The sequence below is a fragment of the Podarcis filfolensis genome (genome assembly GCF_964270895.1).
Source record: "Podarcis filfolensis genome assembly, chromosome: 4".
Classification (NCBI taxonomy): Eukaryota; Metazoa; Chordata; class Lepidosauria; order Squamata; family Lacertidae; genus Podarcis; species Podarcis filfolensis.
This window is the reverse complement of record NC_139607.1, coordinates 59,821,883-59,847,630: the sequence shown is the minus strand read 5'-3', so window position 1 is coordinate 59,847,630 and position 25,748 is coordinate 59,821,883. Positions and strand designations below refer to the sequence as shown.

Below are 25,748 nucleotides of genomic sequence, written 5' to 3'. Positions count from 1 at the left end.
TCCAGGGCTTATGCAGTCTTCCTTGATTCAGAGAAGTACTACTGATTACACTTCACTCCAGATCTCCTAATGACCTCTCCCAAAGGCTAGATGTAGATATCAAACAGCATTTGAGACAAGATGGGTCCCTGTGGCACACCACAGCACAACCTCTAGGAATAATAATAATAATAATAATAATAATAATAATAATAATAAATTTTATTTATATCCCGCCCTCCCCAGCCGAAGCTGGGCTCAGGGCGGCTAACAACAATCAAAATAATCCAACATTCTAAAAACATTCATTATAAAATTAATTAAAATCAAATTAAAATCAAATTGATGGCAACCATTAAGCAAAATTCTGTGCAGATTGCCAGAGGAGGGGGTCAGGCTGCGCCCTGACCAAAGGCCTGGTGGAACAGCTCTGTCTTGCAGGCCCTGCGGAAAGATGTCAGGTCCCGCAGGGCCCTAGTCTCTTGTGGCAGAGCATTCCACCAGATTGGAGCCGCGGCCGAGAAAGCCCTGGCCAGCCTAACCTCTCTGTGGCCTGGGATCTTCAGGATGTTTTTATTTGCAGACCGTAAATTTCTCTGTGGGACATACCAGGAGAGCCGGTCCCGTAGATATGAGGGTCCTAGGCCGTATAGAGCTTTAAAGGTTAAAATCAGCACCTTAAACCTGATCCTGTACTCCACCGGGAGCCAGTGCAGCTGGTATAGTACTTAAAACTGTAGCGGTGGCGAGTGTGGGCCCCGCCCCCTAGGCCTGGTGGAGTGGGCCTACAGGAGGGAGCGGCCTTCCTCAACCCCCACGGTGCAGCAGCAGCAGTGGTGTCCCAGTGCCTCAATGAGGCCTCTTAAGCTGTGGCGGTGGTGAGTCAGTCAGGAGGGCAAAAGATGACCACTCAATACTATCCTTCTGAAACAAACATTGGTCAGTTGTTTCAAAAGCTGCTAAGACATCAAGTAAGAATAGAGTCACAATACCACTGTCCTCTCAATAAAGGTCATCCATCAGGGCGACCAAGGCTAATTCAGCTAATTCAATCTGAACCCAGATTGATATGGGTCAAGATAATCTTCATCAAATAATACTTGCCATTGTTGCACTACAACCCAATCACCTTCCCTAGAAAGGGAGTATTTGCGACTGTGGGGTAGTTGTCAATGGGTCCACTTAGTCCTTATGGAGTGTGTTGCTGTCCTATTCATGTGGATGGAAGGTGCATATGTTGCTGAATGGGAGGAACACGAGAAGGAAAGCATTTTTGCAGTGACAGATGACATTGTGTACTTATATTTTGCTACATGTTTTTTCCATTCTAAGTTGCCCCCCGCCCCCACAAGCTGTATTTCTCCCTGCAGATACCCATGGAATTTAAGCCTTGTTGTGTGAGAGAAAATACACAAAGAGAAAGGTTAAGTAATGCTTTGCCACTTCTTCTGAAGATTTTTGTTATTTACTAAATAAGCCATTCAAGCTTCGTCACACACATTTCTGTGTGGATTGTAGTTTGCCCCTTTGTCACACTCTAAAACTTGAAAATGTTCTACTTTTGCATGTCACATGGCATGCACAGCTTAAATGTCATTTCGGGAACAATATTAACATTGCTAAGTGCCTTTAGATGGATTTTGCAGCTTCCATGCTGTGCTTGAATCAGTTCTGCTTTCAGGCAATCCTTTCCTCCTGTGATTGGCAGAAAGAAAGACCAGTGGAGGTTCTAATTCAGTGTTACAGGAGACCTTAAAATTGATCTGATGATTTATTATTTTAGCTAAATAAGTTTCATGGCTGCAGTGATGAGTGGCTTTTGTGAAGCTACCACCGCACTTTAGAACCATAACACTACATCTAGAGCTGGAAGACATCTCTTCCGGAATGACAAAATAAATTACAGGAACACATTATTACATGTTATTCCTAGAGAATCTGTTAATACGAGTTTTATAGGTGAAAAACAGGACTCTGAAAAGAACAGCAGCAGATTATATTATATTATTTTATTTTTTTGAGACACAATTTATGGAATAATTCTATTCAGTGATGTGGACGGAATGTACGTTTACTATAATTTGCACTGAGCATGTTTGAAGACTGAATTCCAAGACCAGTTTTTCAGTGAATCACTTTTTACTTTTAGTTTTTATGTGATCGTGTTTTCTTTGAAAGCAACCCCATGTGTCCCACATTGAAAAGTGGCTTTCAGACAAGTTATTTATGCCATAACTTGAGATGGTGGCTTTCATTACAAACAGTTTCCTTGACTTCAGATCTTCCTTAAGCCAGAGGTATATTCTCTGAAGGTCCTGTGTATTACTGATTTTAAAGCAACAGCATTTACTGACTGCAAGAAGTGTGGTGTATGATCTCCAGGCTTTTCCTGTAAGCCTGGGGAGAGGGAGGGAGCAGCATTCCAGGACACAGGAGTCCTGGACTCATAGGCTCCAACCCTAAGGGGCCCAGAAAAAATGACTGTGCTAAGCCATTCCAGCCTCCTTCTCCGCCACTGTGTGAGAGCACAGGTAAGGCGCCTGATCACTCACCTGCCTCCCTCTGTTCAGGCCAGGGGGCCTCACCCTGAGCTGTGCTCCCTTTGCTCCTGCCACTGCTGGAGTTGGTGCCAATGCCTGGACTTAATCCTGCCAGGGCCAACAACACACAAACCACACACCCCAGGCAAGGACTGCAGAAGGACCAGACTTCAGACAGTAACTGGGACATGGTCAAAACTGGTCTGTGAAGCAACAGACATGAAATAAAGGCATGGTTTCAGCAGTCCAGACATAAGTCAATGCCTTCTTTGACCCCTGTTTTCGATGTGCCCCTTCTCCAAGGGAAGAGAACAAAAGGCAGCCACCTCTGAAGTGAAGTTAGTCCTAAGCAGACAGACAACAGGCAGCTAGCTATATAGCCCATTCTAAATACTTCCTCAAAAGCTGAGCTCCACATTTGAGCCTCAGTTACGCCATATTAAATCTGTGGTTTACTCAAGCAAAACTTTTCTATCTAGGCAAGATATTTACATTCTGACTTAGCAAATTGCATATCTATCATACAGAACTGGGCATATTATCTTCATCAGCCTAGTTACATTGCTTTAGCTATCTAATTCTAATACAATTTCAGCATGAATTTCCTTCTGTGCTATTCATCTTGTTGACTTTCCTTTACCCACCCTTCAATTTCTCTGCTGTAAGCTGGGGGGCGGAAACTGCCTGGATGTCAAAATAACAAAAGTTAATACATTTCAGCTAGAACTCCCTGCCCTATTCAAATTGATGTTGCAGGTTCCTTCAATACATGAAGGAAAATAAATGAGAATTGAAGCATGTGGCCAGAAAAAGGAACAATAGATGTCTGTTCAAGACTGAAGACACAAAAATATGATCAGATGGGTTAGAAAACTATATAACTCCAAGAAAATATAGCGCTAGGTGCTCAAACAAGGTGAAGGGCAAAGTGGTTCAGCCAAGTGTTCCTATACGGCCTTGCTAAATTTTCCAAAGTTAAGCATGTTTTGTTCACCAACTTAGAATTCCACATGTTCCATAGGCCCCAAAAGATTGGGGACCCCTTTCCTGGGAGATACTTGTTTCATGTTATATTCTCCCAACAGTGTTCTTAAGTGTGTCTTATAGTTCAGTTGGCTAGAGCATAGTGCAAGTTCAATCTCAGTAAGGGATAGCTGCATATTCCTGCCTTACAAAAGGTTGGACTTCTATGATTCTGTTATTCTGTTACTTCAGATGGCCTGCAAGAAAACCAAACAGAACAGAACAGAAATCGTGTGGCGGCGGCACAGCAGCAGCGGGAGGCCCCATTAGCTAAAGTGGTACCTCAGGTTAAGAACAATTTCAGGTTAAGAACGGACCTCCAGAACGAATTAAGTTCTTAACCCGAGGTACCACTGTACTATAGTAAAGGAATGCTCCAACTACCGCACAATTGCACTCATTTCACACGCTAGCAAGGTTATGCTTAAAATTCTACAAGGAAGGCTCAAGCAGTATGTGGACCGAGAACTCCCAGAAGTGCAAGCTGGATTTAGAAGAGGCAGAGGAACCAGAGACCAGATTGCAAACATGCGCTGGATTATGGAGAAAGCTAGAGAGTTCCAGAAAGACATCTACTTCTGCTTCATTGACTATGCAAAAGCCTTTGACTGTGTCGACCACAGCAAACTATGGCAAGTTCTTAAAGAAATGGGAGTGCCTGATCACCTCATCTGTCTCCTGAGAAATCTCTATGTGGGACAAGAAGCTACAGTTAGAACTGGATATGGAACAACTGATTGGTTCAAAATTGGGAAAGGAGTACGACAAGGCTGTATATTGTCTCCCTGCTTATTTAACTTATATGCAGAATTCATCATGCGAAAGGCTGGGCTGGATGAATCCGAAGCCGGAATTAAGATTGCCGGAAGAAATATCAACAACCTCAGATATGCAGGTGACACAACCTTGATGGCAGAAAGTGAGAAGGAATTAAAGAAACTTTTATTGAGGGTGAAAGAGGAGAGCGCAAAATATGGTCTGAAGCTCAACATCAAAAAAACGAAGATCATGGCCACTGGTCCCATCACCTCCTGGCAAATAGAAGGGGAAGAAATGGAGGCAGTGAGAGATTTTACTTTCTTGGGCTCCATGATCACTGCAGATGGTGACAGCAGCCACGAAATTAAGAGACGCCTGCTTCTTGGGAGAAAAGCAATGACAAACCTAGACAGCATCTTAAAAAGCAGAGACATCACCTTGCCAACAAAGGTCCGTATAGTTAAAGCCATGGTTTTCCCAGTAGTGATGTATGGAAGTGAGAGCTGGACCATAAAGAAGGCTGATCGCCGAAGAATTGATGCTTTTGAATTATGGTGCTGGAGGAGACTCTTGAGAGTCCCATGGACTGCAAGAAGATCAATCGTATCCATTCTTAAGGAAATCAGCCCTGAGTGCTCACTGGAAGGACAGATCGTGAAGCTGAGGCTCCAATACTTTGGCCACCTCATGAGAAGAGAAGACTCCCTGGAAAAGACCCTGATGTTGGGAAAGATGGAGGGCACAAGGAGAAGGGGACTACAGAGGATGAGATGGTTGGATGGTGTTCTCAAAGCTACCAGCAGGAATTTGACCAAACTGCGGGAGGCAGTGGAAGACAGGAGTGCCTGGCGTGCTCTGGTTCATGGGGTCACGAAGAGTCGGACACGACTAAACGACTAAACAACAACAACAATGTGAAGATTCAACTATAAACATGCATTGCAGTGGGAGGTGTCCACTGTGGCTCAAAATGGTAGCAAAGTTCAGGTTTGACAGTAAGGGCAAAGCAATTACGAAAATAAACCCCACAATGAATTTTAGATGCAAATCAAAAATTGTTTTTCTTACCATATTCTCATCGATGGTTTATTAGGAGATAAGTAGAATGCCTATCAGGGCCAATGTTCTAGTCTGATGTCTCCTACCACCACTTTGTGGTTTAAACAATCTTTCTGTATTGAGATTTGCTATCACTGGCTATTGAAGCATTACATGGCTATATGCCATTCTCTCGAGGTGTTTCTAAGTCTTACCATGCAGCATATTTTACACCCAGGGTTGCTCTCTGATTGGTAGTGGAGAACATCCTTTTCCAGGATGCTACACAGAGAGAGAACGAGAACACCTCTCTTCTGAAAGGAATTGCATATGAGGAAAACTCTTATACTGTACCCAAAATAGGGGTAAATAAAAACTCCACCTGTATCCATTCAGGAGAGCCTGTATCTTTCAAATTTTCCTTCCCCCCGATTATGAACCTAGATTTGTGCGTTATAGTTTACATACCCTTGAAAATATAAGAGTCATTTAGGTTTGTATCTTGGCAGCTGGAACAGTTTTAATGTTGAATTGCATACAGAGATATATAATGGCTATTAATTGTTGAGTTCCTTTATGGTAATGTCTCTCCCAGAAACAATTTTTCCCCATCACAAGTAAAATATAGCTGCATAACAAAAGAAAGAAATATAGATACTGATCTTGACACTTGCTAATGAAACCAGCTGTATTCTGTCTTATTTACCAGACTATTCACCGTCTGTTGTTGCTGAAGGGGAAAAATGCAATTGTTTAAAGTCATCATACAAAGAGCCTGCTGAAAGCATATGAAGTCAAAGTGACTGAACTCTCAATTCTAATTCAATTCAAAAAGCACATTCCATTAACTAATGGTAAACAGTTTTCATTATGTTACAATAACATGGCATCAAAGGATGAGACCATATTATGATAACAGACTATTCTCCAGTGATTTCACCCAATAATAAATAATGTCCTTTGGCAACATTATGAACTCTGGTTCAATGTCTAACTAACTTCTACATTCCCCCCCCCCCCACCTCAGCATGTTAGTGAAAAGTATAATCATGTCAGCTAAAGCTGTGTAGGCAACACTGCAACTGAATCCTCAGCGAATGAAGTATTTAATTTCACCCCCACCCATAAGCCCTACAAAGCATCTATTTAGTGTGAGGATTGCTTCAGCATGTTAGCGATTACCAAACAGTTAACAGCAGTCCCTTCAGATAGCTCTCCTAACTGTGTTACAGCAGGAGACGCCATTATGATAACATGTCCAAGTCTAGCCTTGGGCTGTGTCTCCTGTTGATGCTGGGAATATTTTCAACCCATGCAGAGCCAAGTACTGCAACACGTGATAGCAGTGAGCTGCAGGGTCAGTACCAATACCAGCATGAAAAACAATAGCGGTGAATGACACAGATATGTGGACAACACAAATTTTACAGTAAGAAAAACAACAATGTCATTTATATAATCTGAATAATTATGAACCCATCAGCACTACTTTCCATTTCTAGGCAATAAGGACCGATGAGATTACACACACACACACACACACACACACACACACACACAGAGTCATACCTCAGGTTGCGAACGTGATCCATGCAGGAGGCACGTTCACAACCCACATCGTTCACAACCTGCAGCGCCGTGTCTGCGCACGTGCGTGACTCAATTTGGCGCTTCTGCACATGCACGTGATGTCATTTTGTGTTTCTGCGCATGCTTGAGCACCGAAACCCAGAAGTAACCTGTTCCAGTAATTGGGGGGGGGGCAGATATTAAGGCCAGTAAACTTTAAGTGGGGTTTTAAGATTTTCTCAGAAGTGTTAACACTAGCTTCCTGCATCACACTGTAATTCACTGTAAGACTAAATTTCTCAGGGATGGGGGGGGGGCGGTCTTACTGGAATGCATTTTCCTGTATCTTGGTCAGTATTCATTTTTGTGACCATAACCTACAGGCTATTCTTCTCCTTGGTAACTTCTCAAGTTATACTATGTCCTGCCAAGAATCAAATCACACAACTCCTACAATGTCTGAATATACCTTAATTTCAAAAGTTCCATGTGTGTAGAAAACTTCCACAACCAGGTATCTAATTTTGCCTACCCTTTCCGCCAAGGTATTAGCTTTCCATGTGCAGAATAACATGGTATGACTAGAGTTTCAAACAAGCAGCTATATTATTAGTGGTATTATGGTTCCCAGCAATGCTGAGCTACACTACCAGAAACATTTCAAACAATATTTATTGCTGATGGAGGAGGTTGTGCGAGTCATCTGCTCCAATCTCATTGGCACACTGAATTATTATACAGCATATATTTGACTTGCTTATGATTTTTCTGATCTTGTTCCATGCATGCCTTATTTGCTTTCTCTAATTGCCAGCAACTTTCCAGGGTTTCAGATAAGAGACATTGCCCATCCTACCTAGATATACCAAGGATTTAGCCTGGGACCTTCTGCATGAAAGGCAGCTGCTATATGGTCCTTCTTGGGATAGTTATTGTAATAAGCCTTGTTATGGGAACAATTCATGTGGAGAAAATTTGCCTGGTACTGTGTGGCCCACCAAGCAGCAAATGGGGTGGATTTCCACCCACACCTTGGTTCCTGTGGAGCCAAAGGGGGGGGGGAGAATCCTCTGTAAGGATCCCCCCTTGAGAGTTTGGGGCCACTTTGTCCCACAAGCTTCTCACCCACCCACCCTCAGGTGAGAGCCTCCAATGAGTAACCTAGGTCACTGGTTGACAGGACCAGAGTTTCTTCTTTCAACCCAACAGGCCTTTGGTGTGGTTTTTTTCACCCTTCCCCCAGTGAAATTTATGGCTACCTTTTGCTGGACAGGATAACTTTGTGTTAAGGTCAGAAATGGCATCGGGCAGGATCAACATAGTGAAGGAGGACCCCCATAAGGAGCCTGAGAGAAAGACTGACCATGGCTTGCCCCAAATTTGGGCTGGGCTCTCTGCCTGGCCGGAATCTTCACCCCGGTCACCCAGTGAGACCTTGCTAGCTTTGTTTGCTCCACTGCAGCATTCAACAATGGGCAACTCCCACGGAACGGGTTTGTTATGGCCCAACCCCAATGGATCCCATTCTGCCAGCAGGGGATGAGTAGGATGATGAACTGACCCTGGTCCTACTGCCGTGCGAACACCTACAGTGGTCTGGCCTAATATGTACAATTAGGCAAATTAAATCAAGGTGCCTTTGGAGAAGCTTGTAACTTACTTGTTTGGGCTGCAGATTATTCCATTGGGCTATGTTTCTGCTTTGAACAGTTTGATCTGAATTAAAGTAAAGTAAAGTAATGACTAAAGGTTTCTGGAGATAAAAACATAATCTTGTAGTTCTACAGAAGTCAATATTGGCAAATCAATGAGAAAATGCAACCATTTGTGGTGAATTCATTCTCAGTAGATTTAATGTCTGAATCTTTAAAACAGAAATTCACAACAAAGCCATGTAGAGGATTCTTTCCCTTAGATATCTCAGATTGATAGACATAGCAGATTGATCCACATATTCCATGAAGATCAGAGAGGGAAATAGTTTTGTTGTTAAGCAAGAAAATGCCTTACAAGTCTTTTCAATTCCTTTGGTGAAAACCTGTGCATTTCCTTCCAATGGTTCCCTAAAAGATATATGGTTTAAACTAGCAGTTCTGGAACATAATTTCTCTCTATTGTGAAGAAATTACAAGTGCAAGTGTCTGGTATCTATGTATAGGCATCTGCTACTTATCTTTGCCCTTGTATAGGAGACTGTTGTCACAGTCTGGTCCAATTTCTTCTAGCATTAAGCATTTCATCCATAACAATATCCAGGGTCAAGAAAACCTTAAGGCAAGATTGTAATGGAAGCTGCAACAGATTCTGATATTTTCCTACACTGACCTATTTCACTTTTAGAAATACCCTCTTCAGAAGCAGAATGACACATTTTCATCTTTAGCCCAAAGTCTTATATGATGTTTCTGTGTAAACAAATATGACATGTGATTGCTGGCTATGTGACTGTTAAGATTCATATTCAGTTGTCACCACAATGTCACAATTTGTGGCAGAGGCTTGTTTTAGCTGTAGTAGTGTAAATAGCTACTTGTGTTGCTACAATCAGAGCAGCCTGCAAGGTCTTGAAATTGAAGCAGTGTCCAAATCTTTTCTGCTTCCCAGACTAACCTGTTACTACAGCTGTAAGGAATCAGAGGGCTGCATTGATGTCATATACCAAGGTGTGCCCTAACAGGACTAGGATGCTGTGTAAGGGGCAGTTGCAAGGGCAGACTGCCTCTGTCCCTGTAGAGATACACTATCTTGCAGCTACATCACATTAGGGGGTAGAAAAATAAGTGTTGGTGCAACAATGCTTAGAGCTTGGTGCTGTGGTTTTTATGAGTGCTGTGTCTGAGCAGCAGTTTATCAAATTAAGTAATTAATCTTTAATATCATGCAAGTGTTCAGTAACTGGTCTGCATGACATCTGTTTCAGGGATCATGCTGTACACAACTCCTGAAGTCTCAGCATGCTGGGCTTCTGCCCATAGTTATTCCTGCTCCATTTATGAAACTATTGGATGTGGTGTGCAATGAACAATCTCCACTCCTGACTTCCTGTCATTAGCATGGTGTCTGCTTTCCTAGCTAAAAGGTACCTGTCTCTTCTAAGAGTGCTTTCCTTGCTTTTGGCTATATGCTACAGCACGTCTGGGGGGAAAACTTAACTGCTGTGCTGACATGTCATTAACTAAATAAAAGTGACATGCCTGTCTTCAGTATTTGCCACTGTGTTTCTGTGCGCATAGACCCAGCATTAGACAGGATTAAAATCAGTCTCTTGAATTCTACGGAATAATCTACCCACTTAACTTTTCCATTAAAACTCCTAGGGAGAATGGAGCATTCCATGCACAGATCAGGACTTGGGAGGAGGGCTTATATACAGGGTACATAGAAGGAAGCCAGCTTCGCTCTTGTTCACTCAAGCAATTGCTTCACTTTTTTGTGTAGCCCAGCGATATAGCTCCACTGCTTGAGGAGCTTCTCTAAATGTTGGCCTACTGGATTAGGCTTAAGGAATTCAGTTTCATCATCGTGACTTGGGGGACAGAGACCTCTTTTCATCAGAAATGTGTAGGTGGTGTGATGGACAGGCCATGGGTCTTCCTCCTTGTGACCCGGCAAACCAGTTAGAGCTGCTGAGACCATCAACCAATCAGGAGAGAGAGGGGCAATATAAGTTAGATGCTGGAGGTTTAGCGGTCAGACAGGGTTGAACTATCTGTGTGGGGAAAACCATTTTGATTCCCTGAGGGGAAGTTAAATTCATGAAGGCACCGAGTGGGTGTTGCAGGTTAGAACAAAAGTCTAGCAAAGACTTGGCATGATAAAGAATGCTGCTTAAAAGTTTCTCTGCAAATTGATTGCGTTAAATTAACTTTTGTGCCTCACTTGTGATACCACCATGCGTTGAAACCCTCACAGTGTGTAACTGTATATACATACAGATTGTTCCTTGAACTTCTAGGTGGGGAGTGAGTAGACACCGAGGAGACTTCACATAAGTACAACACCTTGCTGCTGTGAAATATTAAATGCTACCACAAACAGTTAATTATAGGTCGCTATTGTGTACTGGGTAATGGACACGGGTGGCGCTGTGGGTTAAACCACAGAGCCTAGGACTTGCTGACCAGAAGGTCAGCGATTCGAATCCCCGTGATGGGGTGAGCTCCCGTTGCTCAGTCCCTGCTCCTGCCAACCTAGCTGTTCGAAAGCACGTCAAAGTGCAAGTAGATAAATAGGTACTGCTCCGGAGGGAAGGTAAACGGTGTTTCCGTACGCTGCTCTGGTTCGCCAGAAGCGGCTTAGTCATGCTGGCCACATGACCCGGAAGCTGTCTGCGGACAAGTGCCGGCTCCCTCGGCCTATAGAGCGAGATGAGCGCGCAACCCCAGAGTCGGTCACGACTGGACCTAATGGTCAGGGGTCCCTTTACCTTTACCTTACTGTGTAATGCAGGAGAAGTTTTACTGGCAAAACACCCAAACTATGGATCACATTATCTAGCACCCATCTTCAGTGAGGGTGTCTGTCACAGGTGGCTTACTTCCATGTCTGGGGACACTGGTCTCAACAATTCAATACCCAGGTTTTGAGTGCAATTCTACACTGTGTTGAAGTCCGCGGCAATTATGGCCAGCAAAGTAGCAAGACTTAACTACTTATTGAGGAAATACTGCCAATGTTTAAAAGGCAAAGGTGAAAAGCCAACTACAATGCACAGCACGAGTCTTACCTAAAATAAATTATTTCTGAATAGTCTCTAATAAAATTATTCACACAAAGCCTTATTCTTGAGCTGTTTCTAGCTTATGTTTAAAGTTAAACCTTTAATCCTTTCTCTGCTGAGCTCTCAAATGTTGCTGCCCAAATCTCTGAATCTTCTTATCTCCAAAACTGTGTCACTGCCTATAAAAAGATATCAACTTGTCAATCATTATGAGCATATGCAATATTTATAGCTGCTGCTTCTATTCCAGTTAGAAGAACTATGACGAGCACAGCAGAAGGCAGCATTTATATTGGCATGGCCACAAATCTTTAAACAGGTTGACACACAAGTGTATAGCTTGAGATGTCTCCTTCTCTAGATGTGACTAACTTAAGTAGTTTATTTGGTACTAGTGCTGTCATGAGCACTATCCAAGAAGTACCCAAAATAGCCACACTCATTATGGGAATGAGTATTAGTGCTGTTAACGAATGAATTCATTTATTCTGGGTTATATTCAACTAAGTCATAATTGGAGTATTATTATATTATTATTTATTAAATTTGTATACTGTCCTATAACTGCAGGTCTCAGGGCGGTTCAAACATATTGATTTCAGTATGTTTACTCAGCGTATGACTAATGCTAGTTATTATCCTTTATAACAAGCTAAATTTAAATAAAACCTTTCTGTCAATGCATTCAAGGTGCTTTACAATTAAAAATAATAACACAAAATAAGAAGCATTTGTCAGGCCAATGGTGATGTCTATGGAACATGAGCCTATTGGCTTCTCTTTGTTTCTCTGTGTGTCTTTTGCACCAGATACAGTTTTCTGTTAAGAGTACAGCGATGTTTTATATGCCTACCACACAGATATCTTTCATTGGATGAGGGATTTTTTAAAAATTCTCATCAGGGGGAGGGGGGGGAGCGCATGGGAAAGGGCCAGAGTTCAGCAGTTGAGTTTTACATGCAGAATGTACCAGGTTCAATCTGCAGTATGTTAGGAGGGGTCAGGAAAGCTTACTGTTTGGGTGGAGCACTCCATACTTTCAATCAGTGAAGACCAGGGATGGGGAACCTGTCGTTCAACTACAATTCCCATTTCTCTAACCACTGACCATGCTGGCTGGGGCAAATGGGTTGCAGTCCAAAACATCTAGTGTCCCACAAGTTCCCCACTTCTGGTGTGCACCAAACTGAACTGATCTGACTCAGTAGAAGACAGCTTGCTGTGTTCCAAAGCTCCTAAACTTGCAAAACTGGTCAGACCGGAGACATAAAAATGTAAATTGTTATATTAAGAATTCTAACAAAACTGCTTCTTTGTTATTATATCTTAGAGGCAAACACTGGAATGCTTAATAAATGTAAGTTTCCTTTTAATTCTTGTGTTTCCATAATCATTTTATCAGTGTCATAAAACTCTACTAGACTGCACCATTAGCTAATCCATTGCAATTATCCATTTTTATTTTTAACTTTTTACAGCTTCTTTTGTACATTACTATGCATGCAAACTACCTAATGTAAGTAGTAATAAAGCTGCTAATAGTAATGGAAAGGTTAAACTTAATATAATTAAGCCTGATGTTCAATTAAAACTGCCCACTATGCTAAGCACAATGCCAGAAAAGAAGATAGTAGATTATCTATCTTGCCATCTAAACAGCAAACATACCTATTATACCACCTTCCTATCACTGCTGGACAATAGTGTTTCAGTGGTTTGCAACCATTTTTCAGTGGTTTGGAAAGCCTTGACCAGCAATGATATTCCATGGATATTTTTTAACCTGATGGTTGCAGAATTACAATCTTCGTAAAATAAATACAATATGGATGGAATGACTGGCCTCTTTTATGTATGTTACTGAAAATAAATTCATGTACAGTACAGTACAGGAGGCATCATCACAACCACAGTTTGATACAAGCAGTACTATATACTCGCTTCTCATTAAGAAGAGCTTAGAATTTGTTCTGATATTTCATGTGTCTGAAATCTATTGTCTATGTCTGACTGAAAGAATAAGGATCCTTTAGTCAAAGGCTGTGCCCTCCTTCGTTAGTACAATGCCATGTACAATGATGGCATATACTATGTCATTTTAAGAGATTATGATACAAACAAGGATGTTCCCTACCGTGTATACTGTACTATCTCGGCTGAAATCCAGTAAACATTTAAACATTATTGTGAAAATGGCCTTATCCCACTGATTTCTGTCTGAGCAGGGGTGGGAACCTCCAGCCCACAGGCCAAATACAACATCTTTTATCCGGCCTTGGAGACTCGTCACGTCCATCCCAATCTTGCTCTGCATACTCCTCAAGTGCTTAGGCCTACATAGAATGTGTCTTTGAAATGTAATGATGCACTTTGCTTGCCTGGAAAAATGCGTAAGATAGTGTGTAGAAACCTCTGTCTTCTCCATGGCCAGTCAAATCCATTCCTCAACCCACCTTTGGTTCTGGCCCTACTGCCCGCCACTGACATGCAATTTCTGGAAGCTTGCCCATCAGGGAATGCAGCTGAAAAGGTACCCCAACCCTGTGTCAGATTTAACCTTAGTGTTTTAGTACTAGCATGTCATTTCAAGGGATCAATACATGTTAACTTTTTGTCAGAATGCATTCATATCAGTGTAAATAATTTCATCTTATTTTTATCCTCTTATAAGTTGACTCTCCTCACTTGGGTTGTGTTATATATATAGAGAGAGTTAGTTAGTTATCAGATATGAAAAACCTTTCAAAAAATCAAGCAAATGCATATGGAAGTTGCCTCTGCCTGATTTTTAGTGATTCCTCCTTACCCCCTGCACTCCACCTCAGCCCACCCAATTCAGGAGGTTCCCAGGAGAGCCTTTTCAGGGAACTACTAGGGGGTGACCAGAAGCACCATCAATACACCAGCACATCTCTGGATGCAAGTCACAGGCGTTTTATTTTAGGAAATTATGATGAAGATGTAACCATATTTATTTTAATAAATATGGAAAGGCTTGTGTTATTCAGAAGACATTTGAAACCTCTGGAAATCTCCTACTTTACTTAGTGTCTCCAACTCTGATATTTCTTAATAAATTAGAGCAATATGGTAAATGGTACCTCATAAGGAGATACTATGCTGCATGTAAAAAAAATCTAGCAGACAGTGGGACTGTGACATGACATTGGCAGTTACTTTAGATCAGAATCCTGTTCGCTGGTCCTCTTTCAGCCTACATGCATTCAAGAAGTCTTACAGAAAGCAGGCTCTCTGCTCACATAGGTAAGCCTATACACAAACTTTTTGTGCATACATTAGATTGTGCATAAAGTCTATTACATCTCCTTCTACGTTTCACCAATTAAAATACAGTTTTGCTATAGATCCTTAATAGTTGCAACTCAAAATTCCACATACAAGAAGCAGAAAGCAAAAGACCTGATAACAAGGCTATTCCTGACTAAACCAAACCAATCACTAAATACTCTAGACTGAGCAATCTAGTTTAATCAAGTTACATACCTAAAGTGAAAAACAAAAAAATCCCATACCAATTTAACCTAGGTGAATATACCTTTCTTAGCTCAACATGGGGTACAAGCTATGCCCCAATTTCAAAGCAAAATTTGAACACCAAGTTCTGTCTGAAAGCAATTTCCAGCCTTCTATTGCATCTCCACAAGCAGTTACTAAATTGTATTTAATATTTGAAAGAAAGACACACTCCATATTAAACACCTCTGATTCTTATTACTTTTCTGCACACACACTACTACTTAAACTGGAATTTCTCTTTCCCCTGTTCCCATTCCTGCCCCTCATCCATCTCTTTTTTTCTCCTCCCCTGCTCAGCACTAGAATAGCATAATCTAGCACAGGTATGACTAAATGGTGAACCACTATCATGTAAGCTTACAAATTGGACCATCCCTCTCATAATTTAATTGTGAGGCCTAATATAGTGATAGGCACCATGTAAGCAATAAATGTTTACATTATTAGTAAATAAATAAATAAATAAATGTCATTATTAAAGATAACTGCACCCAAAGACAAAGGCAAGTAGTTGACTCTTGACCTTACAGAAACTAGGGCCTCTTAGAAGTTCACAAAATAGAATGCTTGAAAGTAATTTGGAGCATTTACTGAGTTTCTGTATTTTGCAGCTACAAAGCAACAATCAGTAAACAACAAGGATTAGGATTTGAGATAAAAGCTTAAGCAGTAGGTAACAGAAGCAGAGCAAATATACACCAGCTTCATTTAAGAAACTCTCTCCGCTACCACACCTTCTACTGTGTGAAATAATGGTGGAATACGATGTGAAAGAGGCCTTTAATGCACCAGATATTACATAACAAATCAGTGAGGTGAAAATAGAGGTGTATAGAGGATGGAACTAGTGCATTTTAAAGATTAGGTGCTAAATTTTAAAGGTCTAAAACAACTATGGCAGTAGTAGGCAGGGCAACTAATATGTGCGCTACCACCTTACCTTACCTTAGTTATCTTCTGTTTCCCACGAAGACCACTGCTACTGGTGTCTCCCAGAAAGAATAAAGCCTCAGACTGCTTTCCCCTCAAACCAAGAACTTGGCACAGGAGCAGAAAAGGAAGATTTGTTAGCCACGTCCACGGGAGAGACCTACAACAATGGGGGGTGAGGTGGAGAGAGATGTTACTAAATAACAAAAAATAAGCTACTCCCGCTCATTGTTAAGCAAATAAACTTCCAAATAACTCCCCAAAGAGCAAAAGGGTGGTTTGCACATGGAATAGGTTGCTCCACTCCTATGATTGGGGGGGGGGCGAGTTTGCATTCACTAGTGTATGAAAAACATAATAAAATGCTGCCAAGCAGATACTAGCCCAGGCAACTGACGAAGAATTTTGGAGTTGAGGAGAGACCTGCTAGTAACTTAAAAGAATATATACATGCAAAGCTTTTCCTAGGCAACAGGCTGACTGAGGCTGTATTCCAATTGCTAATTTACTTGTGAGTAGCTCCCATTTAACAGAGTGGGCCTTTCTTCTCAGTAAGCAGGCCCAGGGTAAATTTGGGGGTGCAGCAGTTTGGTTTTTTTAACAAAAAGGCAGAAGAAAATGTTACTAACTTCTCCTTTTTCACGGAAGAAACCCAAAGGTTTGCTTTTATTTCGTCTGGAGAGGGAACAGCTGCAAAATTAATGGCAAATTCGCATACCAGTCAGGTAAGACTGTAAATTTTTAGTGTGGTCAGCATTTGTTGGATACAAAACCCTTTCATTCCCTCAGAACAGACAAACCACAACACCCGTCCTCCACAAGGAACACCTACCCTCAAACAGGTAAGACTGCTACTTCTAGACTACAAAAGCAACCGACTCTCTTTCTACAGTAGGGAAGAGTGGAGCAGCCTGGGAAGAAGGGGCGGAGCTGGGGCTGCTGACTATACTGAGCATGTGCACCATTCCAAACTAGCTGAGTTCTGATTTCAATGCAGGTGGGCTGCAGCTGTTCCTGATGTTCCTAGTACAGCAACACATCTCTGATTATCATCATCAAACAAACGTGGTAGAGCTGGGTGGTTCAGGTATTTGGTGAGTAAGCTGTTGGATTCGTCCTTGGGGGATTGAGCTAGGAAAGGCATGTCTGGCTCCTGTGTCCATTCTGCTTGTCATATCTTAAGAGACGGGCTGTTGTTATTTTGCTAATGAGTTCAGTAATGGGATGGTACAGAAATATTGCTTATAACAAAACAATAAATAATGCTTCTCTGCATATAAATGAAGTGTAAAAGTAGACAGCGATCATAAAACCTTTCCTTCCACAACCAGACAAATTATAATCACTAGTACAGGTATGAGAAACCAGTGGCCAGCAGGGGTGGGGAGGGAGTTGGCACTGGAGGGCCTAGGGTTTTGACAAGCCTTGGCAGTTTGGCTGGCCGATTGGATGCGGCATAAGATCTTCTGAGAAAGGTTTCCAATCTAGGCTCTCCAAACAAGAACTGAAGGCTGCAAAATCCTGCCTTACATTCTCACAGCCAAAGGGGAATAGCTAAGGCCTGCCACTGCCAAGTTGGAACGGAATAGGAAGCATGTGTAACTGACCCTTTCTAATTAGGATGAGACCATGGCTCTATTCAGGCATTTTCTCCATTTTGCTTGTTGTGGGCATTGTGGAAAATTTAAATTGTGATTCCAGCCCCCCCTTTTTCTGGTGATCAAACTGCTGCTCCTTCTAGGTTTTAGCTATCTAGGAATAGGGTTCATCTGAGGGCATTTTGCTGAGGGGCACCGTAAACCAGCCTGAAGGAGGAGTCAGTCTGTTTCAGCCACAAAAGACGTTGATTTCTTATCTCAAAGGAAGAGAGAATCCTCTGTATTTTTTCAGCACACATCCTAGAATCTTGGTACGTAGTGTGCTTTTGCTGAACTAGAAGTGCAGTCCTCTTTTGTCTGGGAATGCCTGCTTACCCTCAATAGAGGAGCACAAAATAAGTAACACTATGGAGTAAACATCTCATGCAGGCCGTGCTTCAGAGTGGCAGGTGTAACACCTTTATGCAATTATGAAGTATCCTCATATCTGTGCATTACATTCCTAGCAACAGCTGTCAGTGATGTGGAGACAATGCATGCACATGCAGTTAGAGTGGACCCTCCGGATACGAACTTAATTCGTTCCAGGGGTCCTTACATACCCCAAGAAGTCCACAACATGAGGTGCCACTTCAGCACACGCACATGGCGCAATAGACCGCTTCTGCGTATACACTCCAGGTTTGCTGTGTTTGCAACCCAAAAGTTACATTACACGAAGGTAACATAACCCGGAGGTCCACTGTACTGATGAGTGGAACAGTCCACTGCAATGTGCTGTTTGGATACTGTTGGGTATGCATCTAGTCCGTAGAAGGTAGGGTTGAGACAAACAGGAGAAATATACATTGTGATTTCCCACTAAGCACCTAAGCGCCGCCCCTTTCTCCTGGCCTCTCTTATGCAAGAGTATGCCATGAAAGTAGTTCTAGCCATGTAGTTTTAGATTCAGAACCCATCCTTGTGAATATCAAGTAACTGTAAATAAGGAACTTTTTTTCTTTACTAATGGAGCTTCTGTATGTTTTATTTTGCCTTTTAAGCAATGCCAGTGACATGTGAAAATGAGACAGGGTGGGGGGTGGTGAGAGTAATTCCAGGCAGCTCCAGTTTCCAAGCTTTTAACTCTGCTGCATATGTGTGTGTGCATAAAATAAGCCAACCAATTTTTTTTTTTAAACCTATCAAGAACTAATGTGATGATGTGATTTTCAGCACTAGTCAAGAGGAGCTAAAGTGTTTAAATTGGCCTGAGAATCAAGCTGTTAGTTACACATCTACAGCTTGTATACTTGTGTCACAAGCATAATGCAGTTGGGAAAGTGAATAACTTCTAAAAATGGAAGTTAGTCAGAAGTGTTCATTTACTCAGATTCTCCTCAGCTGTAATGGATGGTAAATGTTTGCTTTACTCTGTGTAGGTCCCACATTATAAGAAATTGCAATGAATATTCATTTTGTTGCCTTACCACTTTACCATCAATGAAAATGAGGGATTAACTAAGGCAATACTTTATTTCCTTCTGTAATTGTGAATGCATAACATTCATTATATTATTAATCCATCTTGAAATGTTCATACAAAGCTATTTTGAGCCATTAGTTGCGTCACTGTAATTGATGGATTACTGCATTAACGTTTAATTTAGTTTTGTTTTCAAGGCATAACACTCAGTTTCATTCAAGTTAATTGTATAACCAAATAAGGAAATAAATTGTTCCAGGAGAAAGCATAATGCGATTTAAGAATTCTTCCCAATTCAAGCGATTTGTTTTTGGCCTCAGAAGAAGTTGCAGTTTAAGTTTTAGATTTGAAATCTAAAAATGCCACACACACACACACGCACACACACGCACACACACACCAGGCTGAAAGGGGGGTGGGAGTTTTTCAGCTGAAAATTGTGCTTGAAAGAAATTTGAACAATTTTTTATTCATAAAGGCTTGATAAATAAATTCTTAAGTTTCTCTTCCTCTACCAGAGTTTAATTCCCTCTCCAAAATCAAGACTAGGTAAGGTATTATTTTGACAACACATAAAACAACAAATAAAAACTAGACTCTGTTAAATTATAAAATACTAGTATAAATTAAAATTATTCAGTATGGCACACCAGATTCCCCATCCAACTGTATTTAAAATGTTAAGTCACCAACATTATGTTGTTATTCGTTGTTTCTCAAATTATGCTTATATTTAAAATGTATTATATGAGCCATATTTGTATTCACTTGTCTGTGCTAGTAAGAACATTTATCTAATACAAAAAATATGCATATGCCTATTTGGCTTCTGTATGTTTTTGAAAACTGTGTCTCAAGTCTGTGAAATGTTACAGTCTATAGTTTAACCGGTGCGGTAATTTCCTTTTTTCCTCCTAAGCTTTTATAAGAGGCTGTTTATACTTAGGCCACAGATCCATCTAACCCCGCACCTCTACTTTGACTGGTACTTCTCTCTGCGAGAATACTTCTCTATACGAGAAGACGGGTACTTCTCTCTTCCAGCTTACAACCTGATCTTGTTAAGGCAAAGAGGCAAAGAATGAACCTTGGCTGCGCAGAACACAAGGTTTATCATTCAGAAGTCTCTCCCTTTCCCCAAAGGTCCAATCTTTTCACCTTTTGGGCAGAGGTTCCAACTTGAGCTGACCACCACGTTACTGCAAACAAGTAGTTTACTAGCTGTGAACTGCTCTTTATCTGCCGATACAGCAAGTCTTAGGATCAGGCTGCAAGGGGTACATTTTATTATATATTGTTTCAGAAAGAAAAATGAAGAGAGAAACCGCAAGCGTGAGAAATTACTCTGGTAGATGCAGCATAGCTCATTTGCCTCCAGCATCAGCTGGGGGTAGATGTCATATATTCATGTCATGGCATAATGGCACACTCTAGGCTATTCTCATATACATTCTCATTCCAAGCTCATTTGTCAGTTGTCTGTAAATCCAACATCTTCCTCATGCGGGCTAGTTTATATATCTTTTTCTCAGCTGGTTGTAAACAAATTCCATGTACTGTATGGCAGGTGACAAATAGATGGAATTGACCAGGTGAGGTTTTGGTGCAATCTACACATTGCAGATAGGCCAGGCTGCGGCTTATTTACTGGAATTATTTGGAAAGGAAGGCAGCTGTCATATCACAAGAAAATATATATATATAAATAGTTGCCTTGCAGGACTGAACCCATTGTTGTTGCTTAGAAGGATTTGCTTTGTACTTGTAATTGATCGCTTTGTAATGGTTCAGCTTAAATGCATAAATCATTATGAAGCACTTAGGCAGTGCTATATTCCTATCCCATTTGGTGTCTGACTTGATCATATGGGGAGGGGGGAGGTTGGCATCATGCATCTACTTGCATGCATTGGGAATCCCAGTAGTGGCAAACCATGTAACTGTGCACAAGTCTGTGAGGGTACAGTCATATACTGTACTTAGGTACAGTCCTCTGCCATATTTGGGGAATTCCCCACATATGAAGAGATAAATTGGTTTGTTAGTGATAAGGAAATGGTGTGCTGTTGTTCTGAGTGACTTCCAAGATTCAGCCACAGATTGTTGAGTGTCAGCTGGGGGAAAAAGGAAAACAGATGGGTGACGAGAATTCACCTGGTTGAACCTCTAAATATCTGGTACCCTGGGGGGATGACTTGGGTGTCAGGGGAATGAGTAACTCTGTGTTCCAAGGGTGAGAACGCTCAGATCCTGAATGAAGCCCTCCAAACCTCTGTCTGACCTTCAGCATTCCCGAGACCACCCTCTCACAGGCACTGTTTCACACCATGAGTATTTTTACCTGGCTGGAATGTGTCCTTGAACCCTGATAATGCCTCTGTCTTGTCCGTCCTCAGAAATTTACGTTTATTACTCTGCTCACTTTTGCCTCTGGCCCCACCCACCAGTGGTATGTGGCTCCTGGAAGATTGCCCAAGAGGTGATGCAGCCCTTGGGCTGAAATCGTTCCCCCCAGCCTGCTGCACACTGTACACAGCACTGACTGAAGAGGGAACAGAAAATGGGCACCTCCAGAAACTCATCCTGTACCCCTTGGTACGCTAATAAAATGCTTGGGTTCAGGGCTGACAGCCCCAAACCTGGGCCCACCAGCACTGTTTTGCACAGTAGGGGAATGCTTCAGAAAGGTAGAAGAAAAGAAATTATAAATATATATATTCCTTTTATTCTCCTGAAATTACTTCCACCCCACTCAGGAGCTTTAATGGTACTCAAAGGCTGCCTGGAGCTCTGAATAGGAGCATCCTGGACAGTGACTGAAGAAAATTTTGTTGCAAATCATACCTTGTAAGATTATATTATCATGAAGTATATAATATTGTAGTTGTTTAGGTCAGATTGCCTCTGCTGTTTTGTTGCCATATCGTGAAAAGTCATGTGGGCTCTGTTCACAAATATACAGGCTCACTTCCCATTCCATTGAAATCTCATCTTCAAATAATGCTTCTTTCTATAATCTAAATCTCCTGCTTAGAGCTCATCCACAAGCAGTCAAAGCAATTACCTTTTTAACTTTGTCCTCGTTGTATATATTAAAGCAGGATTTTCATAAGGGTTCTTATTTATATTAATATATTTTACTTTTTTCTATTTACTTTATGTATAATACATAAAGGTAAAGTGGTTTGAACTGATCTATTAAATCAGTCTTTATTTGCATATTATTCAAACAGTTCACTATTATGCTGTAGAAAGCAATAGATGGAAACATTCTGATGCCCTCATTCTTTCTTGAACTGCAAGTAATCTCTGATCTCAAAACCTTTGCAAATCAATGCAGGATTGTTTATTATACTGGAAAATGTTCTTGTCTTCTTAAAAAGACTGCGTGTGTGTGCATACATGTTGACAAATAGGAAAACATATCCATGGAATGACTGAGAACACATTATTTATTATAGGTTGCTGATGATCTAATAATTCACAACACAGCAAACCAGCAGCATCAAGAAGTATCCTGAAAGCTCATTAATAACTTTTTTTAAAATGATGCATTCGTAGGCTGTCAATTGTTCATGCTGTCTATGGAACAATGATTTTTTTTTCCAGTTGTAATTATATTATGCACGTTTTAAAAATGTATGCCGTATTTGCATCTGAATATTTCCCCTGAATAAATGATTTGGATTTTTTTCTCCAGCCAGAATAAATGCAAACATAGGCCTTTTCCCTCTTATATAACTGTCTATATGAGAAATGCTACTTCGAATTCCTGTAATATTCTTTATGAACAAACTAGATTTGACTGTGCAGACCAGTATGTCATGTTAGGTTGCTGCCATAATCCCAAAAGGTGGGGGTGGTGGGAACTTGAAAGCACAGAGGTAGGGGAGGGAGGTGAACTCCTGCTTTTCTCCCTCAAACCTTGTCTTTCCCATCCGACATATTTTCTTGTAACCGCTCCCCCCTCAAAGAAGAAGAAGAAAGCAGCCAGAGAAAGGTATATTCAAAAAGAAAAATGTGATAAGAAAGAGTACAGCTCTGCCTTTCCATCTACACAATTTGGCTCTTGAAATCTACCCCAGCTTCCCAGGTTGGAATGTGGCTGTCGTTATCTGCTGTACTTCTGTGTGAGACAAAACATTATTTATTTTATGCATTTATATTTTTAGAAACATTAACTTCACCAGGGCTTGATGGGGGAAAAACCTGATAAAAATGAAAATGAATATTTAAATAAATATAACAGGAAACTTTTTGCAACTTAGGCTGCAGTCCTAAATTGGCCTCCTTTAAACACTTGCCTTGGAGTAAGTTCTATTGACTCCTGGGTAGACATGTACACATTACTGATTGTTCTTGTTTGTCAAAGTTGAGTTCAGAAATGCTAATAAAAATCAATAAAGTTATGCCCAGTAAGGCTTTGCATTGTACTGTTGAGAGTATATTAACTTATGGTTTGTGTGTGTGGTTGGGAGCTGCATAGTCAGGGGAAAAAACAATGCTGTCCAGGGTTGTAAAGACTGCGGAGAGAATAATTGGGTGTACTCTTCCCACCTTGGATCAAATCTATGCTTCCAGGTGCTATAAGAAAGCTGCAGCGATAGCGCAGGATAGTGCACACCCCAGAAATGATCTTTTTCAGCTTCTGCCTTCTGGAAAAAGTTACAGGGTTATAAAGACTAGGACTAGCCGCCTGAGAAACAGTTTCTATCCAAATGTGATTTTGGTTTTAAACATAGTATAAGGAGAGTCTATGGGAGTGTATTGTATTTTAAAAATGGGGTATCAGAATTTTTAGGGGGCTAACCAGGCTGGGATAGCAGGTTTGTTCGTTTTGAATGTCTTATGTAGATCCCTCCCTCCAATTTAGTTGTTCTGTATGGGGCAATGACAATAAAGATTATCGTATCACATTGTATCGTAAAGGAAGTGTTGTTGGGCTTTTGTTCCACGTAATTGCCTGTTGCACCTATTCAATCTAACATGGTGCATGGGCTGCAATTCTATGGTGTCTTGGAGGCTTTAGGACTGATTAGATCACCCTCTTCTACACTGGAAACAGAACTCCAGTGTCATAGAGTGAGATCCTTCAATGCTCTGGCTCAACCGACATTTGCGCTATGACCTGTGGGCCCCAAAATTTGGGGTGACATCAGGAGTGACTGGGGGCATGCTAGGGGAAGAAGCTGGGATCCAAAATCCAGGGTTCCTGACCTGCTTCCCAACTGAGAAGAAAATTAGAAGAGCTCAGGGACATGCCTAAATCTCACATTCACTTTCCCTCCCATTGTTTCCAGTGGAAAAGAATGTGTTGTGGGGGAGTTGTTTTAAAAACAGGTGAGCTTTGCAGGCCTTAGCATATGGTTGAATCTACTTGTCTAAATGAATTGGGCAATGTTGTTGCTTCTCTTGTTTTAATGGGGGGGGGGAAGTGTTCAAATATGTACCGTAATCCCTTTCCCCCATGCACCTGCATTTAAAGTGGTAGAATCCGAGAAAGATTGTAAAAGTACCACCACCACCATCCTGTATTAATGGCAACTCAATTCTCCACATTCTGCTCAATAACAGAAGTATCAGCAGGCAGAATTGCAAGTTTATAGCATTATACAAACCTTTAGGGAGGGGAGAAAAGTTAGTCCAATGTGGACTGAACATGCTCCGTGTGCATGGAATACCAGCTGCTCAAGGGTGGGAAAAAATGGAAGGCCAAGATAAAGGGGAATAGGATGGAATATTCTAGAACAGGCTTCCTCAACCTCGGCCCTCTAGATGTTTTTGAGACTACAGTTCCCATCATCCCTGACCACTGGTCCTGCTAGCTAGGGAACATGGGAGTTGTAGGCCAAAAACATCTGGAGGACCAAGGTTGAGGAAGCCTGTTCTAGAAAAAGGCACAACAGGCTGGCTGGGATCCTGAATCCTTTCAGCTCAATACTGACTGCAGTGACTGGCACTGACCTTCCAGATTTAAATAACAATAATAATACCTTTATTTTCAGACAGAATTTGCTTCTTAGCCCTACCTGGAGATTCCAGTAATCAAACCTTGGCCATTTTGCAGGCTCTGCCACTGAACTATGTCCCTTTCCCAAAGCACTCCTCATTGGAACACTATGGCAGGTCCCAGTTGTGCAACCCTTATTCATACAGCCACGGTCATTTGCAATGTACATATATCCTCCTGTCAAATACCTCTATATGCTGCTCAGAAGGTAAGGATAGCACCTGTGTGCATGCAAATATAGCTTCTGTTCCAAATGCAGGATGGATCATGTGGAGAGTCCCTTTGCATATACAATTGTTTATTAGGACTGTTTCTTAGCTCCTTTCTGTTCACCACCTCCCTCCAAGGAAAATAATAGGAAGCACAGAGGTAAGAGAAAAGTGTGCTAAGTTTTTTTTAAAGAGGCCCTCATTACAGTTAGTAAGATATGGGTGATATTAGCACATGGGATAACAAGAAGCTTGCCGTGTGGTTGATGTATAAAATATGTGCCTCGATATCTTGCTTATTTTTAGATATTCTTTCTCTTTTTGAATTTCCATAATGAGCATGTTGTGCCTGTCAGCATCCTAGTTCCTCA

At 41.3% G+C, this 25,748-nt stretch overlaps 1 protein-coding gene and 1 long non-coding RNA gene across 8 annotated transcripts in view; one reads left to right on the top strand and one right to left on the bottom strand.

Annotated features, from left to right (window-relative positions):
* The window catches only part of LOC310761622, a 140,307-nt gene extending 123,284 nt beyond the window's left edge, over nt 1-17,023 (bottom strand). For all 4 annotated transcript variants that reach the window (XR_014547583.1, XR_014547584.1, XR_014547585.1 and 1 more), the window contains exons 1-2: nt 16,928-17,023; nt 16,111-16,255 (exon numbers count right to left, since the gene is read on the bottom strand). This is a non-coding gene — a long non-coding RNA (uncharacterized lncRNA). The remainder of the gene's footprint in view (nt 1-16,110; nt 16,256-16,927) is intronic.
* Nucleotides 6,663-25,748, top strand: part of LOC310761615 (uncharacterized protein) — a 123,015-nt gene continuing 103,929 nt past the window's right edge. For 2 of the 4 annotated variants that reach the window (XR_014547572.1, XM_083611793.1), the window contains exon 1: nt 6,663-6,768. Coding sequence is in view for 1 of the 4 variants with exons in the window: in XM_083611793.1 (XP_083467919.1) it covers nt 6,735-6,768 (34 nt within the window). In the remaining 3 variants the exon portion in view is untranslated. Of the gene's footprint in view, nt 6,769-17,058; nt 17,183-25,748 lie in introns of those variants that run through there. The other 2 variants (XR_014547573.1, XR_014547574.1) reach the window with 2 other exon arrangements.